Source organism: Antechinus flavipes, chromosome 3, assembly GCF_016432865.1.
Source record: "Antechinus flavipes isolate AdamAnt ecotype Samford, QLD, Australia chromosome 3, AdamAnt_v2, whole genome shotgun sequence".
Classification (NCBI taxonomy): Eukaryota; Metazoa; Chordata; class Mammalia; order Dasyuromorphia; family Dasyuridae; genus Antechinus; species Antechinus flavipes.
The window spans coordinates 386,237,003-386,248,379 of NC_067400.1; the positions used below are offsets into that span (position 1 = coordinate 386,237,003).

At 34.2% G+C, this 11,377-nt stretch overlaps 1 protein-coding gene across 2 annotated transcripts in view; it reads left to right on the plus strand.

Annotated features, from left to right (window-relative positions):
* SF3B1 (splicing factor 3b subunit 1) overlaps positions 1-4,226 on the plus strand; it is a 49,611-nt gene extending 45,385 nt beyond the window's left edge. For both annotated transcript variants that reach the window (XM_051985951.1, XM_051985950.1), the window contains 2 exons: positions 1,239-1,455; positions 1,820-4,226. In XM_051985951.1, the coding sequence (XP_051841911.1) occupies positions 1,239-1,455; positions 1,820-1,978 (376 nt within the window). In that variant the 3' untranslated portion in view covers positions 1,979-4,226. The remainder of the gene's footprint in view (positions 1-1,238; positions 1,456-1,819) is intronic.
* Positions 4,227-11,377: the final 7,151 nt, after the last annotated feature.

Consider the following 11,377-nt stretch of genomic DNA (forward strand, 5'->3'; position numbering starts at 1 on the left):
TTGTCTGTTAAAAGATAATAGTTTGGGATCATTTAAGAGAGGAATATTCCTTTGTACCTTGTCATAATACCAAAGGGAATCATTAAATATAGTTGGTGATCATCGTCATGGTCCTTTGTCATTAAGGGAAGGTTAAGTTGATATTCCCTGTATTCAATAGGATAATAAGGAGTACAAGAGAATCTACAATTCCATTCAAATGGAGAATAAAAATAAGTATTTATTAAGCACATACCATGTGCTAGGCACTATGCTGAGTAAAGCATTATGTTTTACAAATATTTTATTTGATACTCAAAGCAACCCTGAAAGGCAGGTATTGCTTCCTTGTTTTTATAGTGTTACTAAAAATAGCTTGGGCAGCCTGGGGCTGGAAGATCTTAGTTTCATTCTGGCCTCAGACACTCACTAGCTGTGTTACCTTGGATATGCCACTTAACCCTGTTTGCTTCAGTTTCCTCATCTGTTAAATGAGTTGGAGAAGGAAATGGCAAACCACTCTAGTATTTCTGCTGCTAAGAAAAACTTGTAATGGGGACTTGAAGAGTCTTATACAATTGAAAACAACAAAAATGGCCAAGATGGAAAACACTTCAGTTAATAAGCTCAAGTTACACAGAAAAACATAGTTACATGGAATACTTGAACATTCCGTGTAAATTACATTTTGCTTTTATTGAAACACATTGTAAATAACAATAAATCTGCATTGCTTAATTATATTAAATTATCAGTGAATATATAAGAAATTAAAGAAATTTTTATTTCCTTGGTATGGGAAAGCTGTTGACTTTTGAAAGTTTTAATACTTTACCAAGGGTATATAATTTAGTTATCTCAATGTCTGAATTGTCTCATGTTCTAAATTTGCAAGTTCAAATTTAATAAGATTTCATTATGTATTATTTTAGTCATCATGTCATGTACATTATTATTCTTGCCCTTTTATTTGTAGACTTGGAAAATAGTTTCTGATAGCCATTTTTCTGACTTGTCATGAAATGCCTTAAGTTTGGCTGGTGGGGTGGGGGACAAATAAGTTTTCAAGCATGCTGAGTTTTTGAGGTGAATTTGGTCCCGATGAAACAAAACTTGGCAGATAGAATGTTTTGGTTTTGCTAAATAAATATTGAATACATGGGAGTATTTTCTGTTGTTAATGTTCTAAAATAGGCAGTCTCCTAATGAGCAATTTGATGTTTCTTAGAAAACTAAAACTAAATTTTATTTTGTTACAGAGATCTTGTACACAGACAGACTGCCAGTGCAGTGGTGCAACACATGTCTCTTGGGGTTTATGGATTTGGTTGTGAAGATTCTCTTAATCATTTGTTGAATTATGTATGGCCTAATGTGTTTGAGACATCTCCCCATGTTATTCAAGCAGTTATGGGAGCCCTAGAAGGCCTAAGAGTTGCTATTGGACCATGTAGAATGTTGCAATACTGTTTGCAGGTATGTTAAAAATCAAAAAAAGGTTGATTTATTGTTTAACTTATTTAAATCAGTTTTCAAAATGAAGAAAATAATTTGGCAAAAATCAATTACTAAATTAATAAACTACTGTTCTTAATTATCTATAGGGCACTACGTATATGGGCAGAGCAGTTACTTCATTAAGGAAAATGACAAAGAATTGGATCTTTTCTGAACAAATTGCTTAACAGTTTAGAAAATTGATTTACCCTTTGAGAAGAAAAAATATCCAGATTGCTGGATGACATTTTATATTTGAAATATGTTTCTGAAAAGCAGATAACATTATCTTGCTTAAAAAACTAAAGAGATTTTATTCTTAATTTTTATTTTTTATTTTTAGGGTTTGTTTCACCCAGCCAGAAAAGTCAGAGATGTGTACTGGAAGATTTACAATTCTATCTACATTGGTTCACAGGATGCACTCATAGCACATTATCCAAGAATCTACAATGATGAAAAAAACACCTATATTCGTTATGAACTTGACTATATCTTATAATTTTATTTGTTTGTTTTTGTGTTTAATGCACAGCTGTTCCACACCTTAAACTTGCTTCAATTTGGTGATGTAAAATTTTAAACATTGCAGATCAGTGTAGAACTGGTCATAGAAGAAGAGCTAGAAATCCAGTAGCATGATTTTTAAATAACCTGTCTTTGTTTTTGATGTTAAACAGTAAATGCCAGTAGTGACCAAGGACACAGTGATTACACACAATATACTGGAGGGATTTCATTTTGAATTCATCTTTATGAAGATTTAGATTTCATTCCTTGTGTTTAAAGGGGATGTTTATTTGAAAAATAAACATTTGTGTACAAAATGCTAATTTGTGTGTGTTTTTTGAACATGGAGACTTGTAAAATGAGGAACTTGGATAAAATGTCGGTCTGTGTAGATTGAGTGGCATAATTTAACCTTTGTTACCTAGATTTTATTTTTAAAAAAGCCAAGAAGAATGCACATTCTCTTAAGTGGTGACAAATGTCTTTGTCAAAAGTGATACAACCCCATTGTTCTTTCTTATTTCAGGGTGAGAGTGCTTCAAGTAGCATAACCATTTGACCATGAAAGTTCATTCATCGTCACCACAGAAAGAGCACCTTTACTGATTTGTCTTGAATAATATTTTGCACTTACATAGCGCCTTTCATCTCTAATGATCTCAAAATGCTTTCTAGATAAGCATTGTTAAAAACAAATGTTGAAAGATGTATCCAATTTTTGATAGTGAATAACAGATTTACTATAGGAATACCTGACTAAATTTTTAAAGGCATTTTCTGCTGCAAAATATTTTTATCTATTGTGAGGGAGTTAATCTCCAAATAACAGTAATAATCAAAGTAATAATCAAATCTCCCAAGCATGACATGCTCAAATATGTCTGTCTGATCATCTTTGATTCAATATTATAAGAAGATACCAGCCAAAAATTTTACATTTGCTTCACATTTGTTTTGCCTTAGGCACTTAGGAATGAATTTTCAGATTCCAAGCCTGGACTGAAATATACTACTATTGGAGGGACCAGCACTAAATAAGTGTCATTCTCTAATAAGCAATATTTTAGAAAAGGTTGTTCTCTACCTCCCCCTGCAGCTTCTCTGCTGCTCTTTTTGTGGTCCAGCATCCTTCATTTAAGGCTTTGGCTTTACCAATAACTTTTTTTGCCCTTAGTATTTAGTTAAGTATGAGATAGAGTGGGAGAAAAAACTTTTGCTCATTGCACAAAGGCAATATTTTTCCTACTTTGTCTAATACTGGCCACTCAGTATACTAGTTTTTTGAAATGTGTTATTGCTAGCTGTAGATAAGAAAAAAAATACAGCAATAGAATTCAATTTGCTTTTAAAGAATTGATATTTGAGCAGTTAAATTTGAACTTTGTCGTGCATGGAATAGCTTTCTGGCATTGACCCATTAATATGTTATGTGACTCTTCTTCCCCTTCCTCCTCATCCCCACACTCAGTTATATGTGTTCCAAAATGATCTTCACTTAATTTCTTATAGCAGTTTTTGATAATAGTAGGTAGAAATGACATGATTAAAATGATGCTATTAACTATAGCTGGTGTCAAATTAGCTTCAAAATTGATCATGAGACTTGAAGAAAGATTTCAAAGCCAAATTGGAATATGCCAGGTTTTGTGTGCAATATGTTCTTTTCAATCTTGGCAAAATTTGAAAATACAATTCAAGTACTCCTCACGTACCTACTATGTGCTGAGCACCTTGCTACACACGTGAAAGTATCTATGCATTTGTTGTGGCAAAATAGAGCACAGGAGACTATTACACCATAAGTGACTTTATAAATGCAGAGAATTTGTGGGCACAGAGACAGGGGAAGTCCTAAAGGATGCAATCTTAAACATCTGGACCAAATAGAGGCTCAAGAGTTCCTTAAGAATTACTATCGTTTTGTATGCTTATTATTGAACAAGAAAAGCATTTTGTGAAAGTGAAAGACGCTATGTGAAGTTAAATTCTCTTATTTCCAAACTTCTTTAACAATTTGTTTTGATGTTCCTAAAGCCAAACTTAAACAAGGGCAGAAATTAATGTAATGGGAAAGTGGGTGGGTTCTTTTCTGCACTTATGTTGGTTCCTTTGTGGGCCTTTGCCCTCTCAATTAATCTCTTTGGCTGTTCAATTTTTTCTTATTGTATTTTAAAGATTTGTTGTACAGTACCCTGTGATCATCAGGCACCACCAGATAAATAAAACTTATTATATCTAAAGATTTAGTAGACCAATTTTTAATCGGCTAGTTTGAATATATTGATATTACACTGTCTTGGTTTTGCCACTTTCAAGATTAGCTAATATATGATATTTTTCTACTGAGAAAGTTCTGATTAAAGAAGTTTCTAAGAACCAACTTTCTCAAAATTGAAAATTATTGTGACCACTTGTTCTTTGTTCTTGGTTAAATTTCTAACACTGCAAATAACTTTCAAGTTTCTCAGTATCACAGTGGAGTCAGAAAAGCATAGTAATTTAGGGAAATTTTTAAGGAAACTAAAGTTGTCACAGTTGGGATATAAGTTGTTCAGAAGCCTGTTATCGAAGATTCATACCATTGAATTTATTCCTTAAATAAAATTTAGTGCTAGGAGAAAAGTTTCTTTTGAGCAAAACAATTTTAAAATATTCCTCTAAAGATACTTTTTTTGGCATATCTCTAGCTATAGCTATATAGTTCTTATATAATCTAGATGTTGTTAGCTAGCAAGAATTTTGGTGTTTTTACTAGCAGCCTTAGATTCATTCATTGTTGATGATTCACTGCTCAATATTAAGGATTCCACCAAAGGAAAATTTGAGTATTAATAAGGTGCAAGTAGTCTTCCTTTACTCTCCTTGACTTAGTTGTAGTTTTACTGGGAAGATGGACACCAAACCTTGAACTTGGGAATGACTCAGTGGTCAGTCTGATATTCATAAAAAGGAAGTTTATGTTTGGGTACCAGGAGAAAAAGTTCTTTTCATAATGTATTTAGCAAATATTTAGATTTTTAAATTTCACATGGTTCAAGCTGACTCATTCACACTTTCTTTACCCTAAAAATTTGGTCGACATCACACTGGATAGGCAAATACACAGATTCCAACATAATCTTATTCTGAAGCCTAATCCTAGGATGGAGATGATTGGATTCTTAAAAGAAACCATTGGAGTACAAGCCAGAAAAATTTAAATAGGGACTTGGTGATGAGCTACATGTTTTCCAAAGACCAGCCTAGTTATATTCAAACAGGTTGTCCTTAGAATGATGACTTTTTTTTTTTTTTTTTAATTATGGTAGCTCTCTATAGGACTACTAAACAACAGAGAGGTTGTGATTTGTTTGGTGGAAGGAGTACCCAACAGTAGAAATTAATAGCCTCCTTTATGTGTCCAATAGATCTATGTTCTCATCCAAATGAATATTTGCTGAATCTAACTTAACCCTGTGAAAATCTTGTCCCTGTAGGTTTACCCTACATACTTGTGGATCTTTCTTGAGTTCTGATATCTTGAAGTCATCTGTGTACTTTATCCTCCTCTCTATATAGTTTGATGTTTGATGACATCTTTAGCAGTATTTTATAAAATAGTTCATTATGTAGTGCTCATGATACATGTATCCTATTGTTTTTCACAAACCTAATTTTAAAAGCTATCTTCTGCCTCCTGTCAGTTGCAAGTTTCATGTCACTTTAATTTCTCTTCCCCATTGCCTTCTAGCCTTCCTCCATACCTTCTGAGTAGAAACAAGATTATCCAAACACAAGTAGGTTTAAATTTTAAAGAACGTAAGTTCAAATTTGTTGAGATGGTCACTTAAGACATCCCAGATTATCTCTATCTTCCTACAATCAGGTTTAGTAGTATAAATGAAATGCTGATATCACTTAACTGAAATAATTTCATTATCTAGTGCAATCCTCAATAAGAAACTAGCTCACAAATGTCTTGAGCTATTTTCCAAACACCCCCAACCTTCTCAGAGGTGAGAGTAGTATCCCAGAACCAAGAGTCAGACTAGCTAAACTTTAGTAGTATCTTGTTTTCCATGTTTGGATGAAATTTAGAATCTTGGTAATTATTGTTAATAGGGAGAAGGTGAGGTGTTGAATGAATAAAACTTGCTCTTTTCTATGTGCATCCTACATTGAAACCTGAGGACACAAACAACAGTCTACATTCTCAAAGACACTGCTATGTGACTTAACAGCTAGATGTCTGATAGCATATTCCTTCTGGATCCTGTTTTTTTCTTCCCTTAGCTCCTAGGAAATGTTTAAGGAATTTTTCAGCTTGATTCTTGGTGGGCAATTTTACAATTTTTTTGTAGTTTGTGGCTAACTTTGAGGAAAAAGTAAACTCGAGTTTTAAAGATTAGTGCACACCAGTCATACTCCCTTGAGAGGTAAAGAGATGACAACTTGGTTTAGGGTACAGATTTATTTTTGAGAAGATAACTAGAGTTCTCAAAACATACAGATAGATATACATACATAGATGTATCTGTATCCTATGTGGTACGCATATCTATCAGTGAAGGAACATAGAGTAAACCAACTGTAAAAAGCCTATATTCACAACCTGGCTTATTAACATCTGGGCTCTTTTGGTTCTTTATGTTACAGTGTAGCCAACCCCTGACTTAAGAACTGGACTTTATTGTGAAAGCTAAGCTGCTTATGTCTGCTATTCCATATTATGGCAAATTACAGGAATGATTTCTTGGACATTACCTGCAAACTATTTTTCACATTAAAAATTACTGACAGGTTCAAATTTCCAGAGGTGGACAGGAATTGTTAATTACCATTTGGGACCAGGAAAGCTTAAAACACAGTGTAGGTAGCAATTAAACTTGAGATGTTTGACAGAATATTGTAGATGAGATAGAAATAATATGGAATAATTTCAGTAAAAAATTGGGTGTAAAGAAAAAGTGTGTGGAATGGAAGGATGATGTTTTGTGTTACTAAAATAGAGGAAGATGTTGGGAAATGAAATAAATAATAGACTCAATAATTTGGGACTTTTGTAGTTTAACAAAATTTTTAAAACCCTAAATCTCTTATTTGGAGGTTGAGGAGAAAACTTCCTTACCTGACTTAATAATCTGAGAACCCGAGACTGGCATATTAAGTTAATATCTACTAAACCCTTATGATATTAAAAAAACATTTTGAGACCCTGTCAATTTAATTAATTCTAAATTTTAAGTCTCATTGAAGAAATAAACTGGTCTACTTATTGTTTGTATGACTAGTGGGGGGGGAGGGGGGCGAGGGGAGGGGAGTGTCTAAGCCTGCTTCCTCATCTTTAAAACAAAAGGTTTGTACAGGATGAGCCCTAAAGTCCATTCCAACTCTAAACCTATGCAAACTTTTGATCTAAACCGATCAAAGTTCAGTTTTTAAATCTCATGGTTACATGATTAATCTATTTTAATACTAAATTTCCTTTAATTGCTTTGTAAATAGTTTATAATACAATTGTTTGCAGCAAAGAAGAGTAGGTTACTTTTAAGGATAAAAGGAGCTACTTGGCACCAATCAAATATCTTCATCTAAACACCTACCTATTTCACCCATGAATAAGGTGATGGTATTTCAGTTCAAAACCACTGACTTGTATTAGAAATTTAAGATTATTGGATAGCCGGGATGTTTCAGATTTTCCAGGCCAAAAGAGATGACCAAAAAAGAGAGGCAGACAGAAGAGAAGGAAGAGGAGGGAGAAAGGGGAAGGAGAGAAAAGGAGGACGGGGAGGGAAAAGAGGGGAAGAGAGACGGGGAGAGAGAAGAGAAAGAAAGACGAGAGAGATACAGATAGAGAAGAGGGAGGGAGGAAATGGAAATGGATAAAGTGAGACTTGAAAGTTTTACAATCCTTCGCAACTGGCACTTCTGTAAAACTTTCAAGTCTCACTTTATCCATTTCCATAAAATTAGCAAATTTCATAGGAGCTGTTGAAGAAACCCAAAGCATACTTAACTGCACAATTTGGGGGATAGAGTGGTAATCCTGGAAGTAAATTTTTGGTAAATCTCCCGAGGCAACTCAGGAATACAAATATTGAAAAAGAAAGTCAATCCTTGTTCACAAGGAGTTTGAAGACAATATAAAAGAATCCTTGAAAAGATGATGAGAATGGGGTGGAGGGTGGGGGAAAGGTACCTAGTGCCAGGGTATGATGGAAAAATCCAAAGGAATGCAGCCAGCTGGGAAACTAAGAGATGGTTGGCCAAGGTAACCTCCTGATGAGGTTGGGTAATAATTCCTAGTTGGAAAAATGAGGTACTAGGCATGTTTGAAGAATTCATAATGGCGTCTCTTTGCCAAAAGGTAACTTTATTTATGGTAAGAGGTTATGGACAAAATGAAGAGGTAAAATAGACACCAGGAGTGATAAATATGAAATAGCTTTGGGAGAACATATAATTAGCAAGGAAAGAGATTTTTAATAATTAACAAGGGAAAAAGACAAGTTCCCTAGTGGAACTCACAGTGAACCAGGAGAAAGGAAATACATGTGAGACTAGCATGCTAAATCCATAGAGGAACTTACACCCTAAAAGATGAGTTTAGCATCCTAATAGAGTTAACTATAATAAGGAGAAAGATACCATAAAGCATTGGGGAGAGGGTGAGAAGAAAGACCCTATGGGGCAGGATGGGCCTCATAGTGGGATACCCCTAAAAGGGATTACAGAAAAGATGTGGGTCATGAACAGATTTATAGGAGAAATTTAACCTCAGGAATTTGATGGCATAACTTGGCTTTCTGAATGGATTCACTAAGCTGGGGTGTCCAAAGACTAGGGGGTAGAGGGTAGGGTTGAGGAGAACCTGTAAAGCTAGACTAATCCCATCACTTTCTTTCCATCTGCCTGAGGGAGCATTACAATCCTATCATTGCTTCAGGCTTTCTCTGCCAACCAACCCCTCTTAGGCACCCAACACTTCATCACTGAAAATTCTGGGAGTTCTTCACACTCTACCTTCTTTCCAATCAGAGGCACTGAGGTGCTGATAAGGTCTGACTTTATCACCAAAATTGATGTGCTCTTACAGGATAATAAAGTTCCTGGAAAGGAGAAATCCAAAAGAGTACAACAAGTAGTAAATGAATAGCTTTAAAAACATTTTTAAAAAAATTTCCTAGAACAGAAAAAGGTTATCTGTAAAGCCATTAATCTCTATTATTGTTTTTTTTAAAGCATTCAATACATGCAATATATTATTTTCACAGATGCCCTAATTGTCTGTTTTCTTCTAACAGCCTTTTATTTTAAATGCTTCAATAACTTTTACTTTTTATTTTTTGGCAGTGCTATGGCTTACTCTTTCATTTCTCCAAACTAAAAAAAACTAAACAAAAATCTTCCCCAAATTTAAACTTTTACAACTAATAAACACAATCAGGCAAAATATCCCCACACTGACATGTCTAAAAATTTATATGACATTTGGCAACTTGAATATATCATCTTTCCTTCAGGAGGTGAGTAATATGCTTCATCAAAGGTTCCCTAGAGTTTCATTTGGTTATTTCATTGAATAGTTTTTAAATCTGCTTTCTAGGTCAAAGTTGTAGTCATCGTATATACATTGTTATGCTGCTTCTGTTTCATTCTGTGTCAACTCATGTAAGATCTACTACGTTTTCTTACAGCAAAATGATATTCCATTATATTCATTTACCATACTTTGTTCAGCCATTTCCCAATCTATGGACTCTTATTATTATGAATTCTTTGATACAACAACAACAACAAAAAAGAGTTATTCAAGGTATTTTATACCTGTAGTCACTTTATCTTTGATCTCTCAGGGATATAAACATAAGAGTTGTATCACTAGATCGATCTATCGATCGATCTATCTATCTATCTTTCTATCTATCTATCTATCTATCTATCTATCTATCTATCTATCTATCTATCTAATTTAGTGGTTTCTGGGATATAATTCCAGAATGGCTGAATCAACACACAATCCCACTAACAACACTACATTAGTGTGCTTATTCTCCTGCAGAACTTCTGGCGTCTGTCACTTTTTTTGTATGTCTTTGCCAATCATGGGTATAAAGTGAAAGTTCAGAATTGTTTTAATTTGCATTAGACCCATGATTTTATAACTTGCTTTCAAATTCTTCTGTTACTTGTAAAAACTCCTAATGGGCAAAAGAGGGCAGCAAAGTCCACTAAATGATAACATCTTTTAAGGTTATTAGTTGTCCCCAAAGTAAGAGGCAAAAACACACCTCTTCTGATTTACTTAAAGTAATACAAAGCAAATGAGAGAGATGAAACTTTATTACATTGGAATTACCAGCTTTGACTGTAAAAAGGATCTGCAGGCACCAGGCTTGCCAGTGGGTCTGCATCAATGATTTGAGTTCATAGTTCAGATTGTGTTCCCCAAAGATGAGAAAGCAGGATGCTTCTGGTACTTTGAGGATCCTTTTTTTTTTTTTTTAAAGTCTAGGATTCCCAAGTGTTTGGACTGCCTCATGCTGTAGATCCTCAGACTGTTTCAAGAAAATTTAGAATGCTTATAGAGCACAGCTTCTTAAACTGTGGGTCTCCTGACTAAATGTGAGGATCACAAAATTATGATTTATTATCAGTAAATGTTTGATTTGTATACCTATTTTATATATCTATATATCTATATAAAAATTTCTCTAGTGAAAAGGGGTCACGAGCACAAGGGAAATCCTGTGCTCTTTCAATTTATAGCAGATAGCTCACTTCTTCCTTTGTGAAGTCTTAACCTCAGCTTCAAGAGATATGACTATCTAACTGATTTAAACCTCCCTTCACTGCTAAGGAAAAGCATACCCCCTTCATGTAATCATAGTACTTTACATCTGTGCTGTTTAATTTTTAAAGAACATTCAAGGATCTCACTCCATATTACAACCTTAGAACTAATCTGTGAAGTAGGCAAGGAGGTGGTAGTATCTGCATTTGACAGATAAAAGAAACTGAAATTTGATGAGATGGCTTGCTCAAAGTTGCCCATATTAAGAATCATAGTATTATAGAACTTAGAGCTGGCAACAACTGGCAAGATCGTTTGATGTTAGTTTAACTTACTTTTTACAAATGACTATGAGTGAATAGAGTACTGTATTTGAAGTTAGGAAGACTTGGGTGTGAATTCTGCTTTAAAAACACACTTAACTATGTAATCCAAAGCATGTCATTTAACTTTTCTGTGACTCAGTTTTCTCAACTATAAAATGGGAGATTGCACTCAAACTTCTCTAAGACTCCTTTTAGCACTAAATCGATGAGCCTATGATCTATAAACTGGGATTCAGAGTTGATAAAGAAACTTGATCTTATGTCATGCAGATAAGAACTGAGATTCTGG